Source organism: Nanorana parkeri, unplaced genomic scaffold, assembly GCF_000935625.1.
Source record: "Nanorana parkeri isolate BGI_ZX_2015 unplaced genomic scaffold, ASM93562v1 scaffold1168, whole genome shotgun sequence".
Taxonomy (NCBI): domain Eukaryota; kingdom Metazoa; phylum Chordata; class Amphibia; order Anura; family Dicroglossidae; genus Nanorana; species Nanorana parkeri.
Genome location: NW_017307436.1, coordinates 236,495 through 240,108, shown reverse-complemented (window position 1 = coordinate 240,108; position 3,614 = coordinate 236,495). Strand labels below are relative to the sequence as shown.

The 3,614-nt window shown below is 49.3% G+C and overlaps 1 protein-coding gene across 1 annotated transcript in view; it reads left to right on the top strand.

The window, feature by feature from the left end:
- Positions 1–1,289: 1,289 nt before the first annotated feature.
- The window catches only part of EIF2AK4 (eukaryotic translation initiation factor 2 alpha kinase 4), a 141,452-nt gene continuing 139,127 nt past the window's right edge, over positions 1,290–3,614 (top strand). Inside the window, exon 1 of the mRNA XM_018568292.1 lies at positions 1,290–1,570. Within this exon, the coding sequence (XP_018423794.1) occupies positions 1,376–1,570 (195 nt within the window). The 5' untranslated portion in view covers positions 1,290–1,375. The remainder of the gene's footprint in view (positions 1,571–3,614) is intronic.

Here is a 3,614-nt window from a genome sequence, read left to right as displayed (position 1 = left end):
ATGCTAGTTTGTGAGTGTGCCATGATGCCTTTCTACTGTTCTACTGTTCAAAGCCCATTTCGTGTGCACCTTACTGTACAACTGGTAACAAATTGTTGAGTGCGTTTGTCGTTTGTTTTGCTCTTGTTGCAGGTGACACCAGTCACTGGAACCTTAGTTAGAGGAACGCGCATGAGCGAGAAACCGCTAGAATTTTAAACAGCCAGCGATGGCCGCTTACATACAAGCGGTCTGGCATCTGTAAAGACGCCCGATCTCTTGTATGCTGCATGTATCTGTGCGCCCCCCCTCCTTACCTCTCCTCGTGGTCGCCATCCCCGCCGCCGCTGTCCCCGCGATCCTGGATGGGTGATGTGTCTCCGTGCACTGAGAACGGAGGGAGCTCAGTACCCGAGCTCCCTCCGCTCTCCTCCCCAGTCTCTGAAGTCTCAGGAAGTGATGTTGTCCCCCACAAAATGTTTTTAAAGTCCCCCATCCCCACATAGATGCACAAAAATGCATTAGGTGCGCTTACACATAAAAACAACGATTGTACGAATTACGCAACACTTGTTACATATCACCGCAAACGTCGCAGTGAGAGCAATAATTCTAGGGCCATCGATCACTGATAACACTAAACTGGTAAAATCTTTTAAAGCGTCGCCTATGGCCAATTTTGGGTATGGTCGTTTTTTGCCATTTCGCGGGCGCACGCAATTTTAAGGCTTCACATGTTTGGTGTCTATTTACCAGACGTGACCCCATCTTTTATATTTTACCAAAAAATTGGGTAATAATAAATGTTTCCTTACATAATAAAGGGGAAACAGTTTTTTTTCATTATATAGTAAAAAAAACAACCCAGTGGTGATTAAATACCACCAAAAGAAAGCTTTATCCCCAAAAAATTGTATAAAATTCATTTCAGTACAGCGTTGCATGACGGAATAAATGTTAGTCAAAGTACCGCAGCGCTGAATACTGAAAAATGGCCCGGCCAGGAAGGGGGTGTAAACACCGTGGTCAGCAAGTGGTTAATACTTTTAGGATACATTGCTAAAAAAATATTATTAATGTAAAAGTCTTCCATATGAACGTTTTTAACAGGAAACAACGCAGAAGCGCAGCCTTGATCACATTTAAAAAAATCCACGCGGTCAGTTCCCACACTAAATATGGCGGCCATAACTTTAGTGTATTGATACGACTGATACACCATCTGGCACCAATATAAAGTTACGCGCGCATGATTTCAACGTGGTTGCCCTCAACAATCATGGCGACCCGCAGCTCACGCACTATGGGCTGTACCAACCAGCACAGTAGGTGGGGGTGGTCAACGTGTACTGATGTCCGGGTGGCTGGCAGGGGCTCGGGATGCCTCCAATGTAGTATGGCAGGCAACCGGGGAAATGTAACGACTCCCAGTGATACTCCCGGCCTGGGGGCCCTCTCCGGTCACGGGGAGCAGACGCGCCCCCTGCAGCCAGAAGAAACTCACTCCTACAGACAGGAGAACGAACTGCAGGTGCTGGAGGCCATCTATGGGCAAGATTTCACAGATCTCCGGAGAACTTCTGTGTGGAAGGTAGCCAAGTCTCATGTAGTGTTCAGTCCAATATGTGCTGTGTGACATGGAGTGCAGAAGATCGGAGCTGCACCTAATGCATACCAAATACCATCTGACCTGCTTCTGGATGTTTCCATTTATATGGCCTAATTTCTAAGGTCTTGTAAACCCATAAACATGTTGTTTGTAACATTTGCATAACATTGGGCAGTTTCAAAACCTTAAAGTTGCCCCCTCCCCCAGTTTGAGAATGAGCTAATACCTGCTGTGCTGTGACTGCTGCCTCTTGTCTCCAATACAGCGAGAGGGGTGGTGGCAGCAAAAAGGGCAGCTTCAGGTAACCAGTCGTTAAAGGAGAATTATGGGGTCAGGGCTTTTCCCCATAGTTCTCCTTAGGGTAACGGGAGGACACAAACTAGCGTCCTCCCGTTACCCTAAGCTCAGTATACCGCGAGCCACAGCTCACGGTATACTGAGATGCCGTAGCGGATCCCGACATTGATGTCGAGATCCGCCCAGTTGCGTGAGTGAAAGCTGGCTCTGCCTATTTAGAGGCAGAGCCAGCTGTACCCGCCCCATCCGATCCGCCAGTCAGCGCTAGCGGGGAGGGGGAAATCCAGCCCCTCCCCTGTCATGGCAGAGAGCCGTGAAAGGATCGAGAGGTGAGCGAACGCCGGTATATGTTCACTCCCCGATCTACTGAGCTGACCTGTGACAGTTTCATTGTCACAGGTTGGCTAGAATTATGAGGTGAGTGAATAGCACTCACCTCATAGTTCTCCTTTTAAAATGGTGATCAGTGCACCTCCGGACTATGGGTTAAAGGCGAACTCCACCATACCCTCAGTCTTGCAGTTGTGCAGGCTCCTCTGCTGTACTGAAATGTAATCCTCTGATTTCACTGCACACTGTGAGCACGCTATATTCACAGATCAACGAAGGCTCAACTCCAGGGCAAACAATTGTTTTCTATGCGTCCTGTTCACAACACAGTCCATATCACTGGAGGGGAAAGGAGGAGAGCTACAGTGAAAGCCAATGCATGCAGGCGGGAGAGTGCACGTTAGACAGACTCCATGGGTCAGGAAGAAGCAGCAGTCTGCGCTGGATCAGAGACCAGTACCAGCGCTGGAGGGACTACTGAAAACGACTGGAAGGAAGATGATCAGATCAAGAAGCATCTCTTAAGGTAAGTCCTTATAGCAGCATGGGAGGTACGGGGGACGGAGTTGTGCCCGCTAGGGGGCGCGCGCGAGCAGAAAAAAATTGCCGTCTGGAGACGGCAACCCGCAGATGCTGCAGTGCCGTCCGTCCGTTTTTTTACTACGGGCGGACGGCAAGAGGTTAAAGTAGTATGAAACTCTTAAACTTTTTTTCAATAATGATTCCAGATCAAACAAATATACATTGCCCATCATATTTCAAAACAACTCCATCTCTCTCGGCTCCACTTCCCTAAACTTCCTGTCCAGTACAAGATCACAAGGGACATAGCAGTCTCCAGCAGCTGTCCATCTACTAGCTTGGATAGGAGGAGGATGGTGGAGAACAGGGGGGAGGGGAGTGGATTGCCTTGCTGTGTTTGTGGAGATAGACACAGCTTAGGGCCCGTTCACACCACATCCAGATCATCTCCAGACCAGATTGTTTCCGGGCCCAAAATGCATCCTAATTTATCCCTATGCTATTTCTGGCCCCCTGTCCACACCAGTGCAGTCCAGACCAAAAAAAATACTGCATGTCACCTTTTTTTTCTGGTCTGGAATGCAGTGGAACGCATCAAAAACGCATGCAAACGCACTGGACCGCACCTTAAAGGAGAACTATGGGGTCAGTGTTTTTCCCCATAGTTCTCCTTAGGGTAACGGGAGGACACAAACTAGCGTCCTCCCGTTACCCTAAGCTCAGTATACCGCGAGCTACAGCTCGCGGTATACTGAGACGCCGCACCTGGAGCGGATCCCGACTTAGATGACGGGATCCGCCCAGCTGCGTGAGTGACAGCTGGCTCTGCCTATCTAGAGGCAGAGCCAGCTGTACCCGCCCCCTCCCCCGTCCGTTC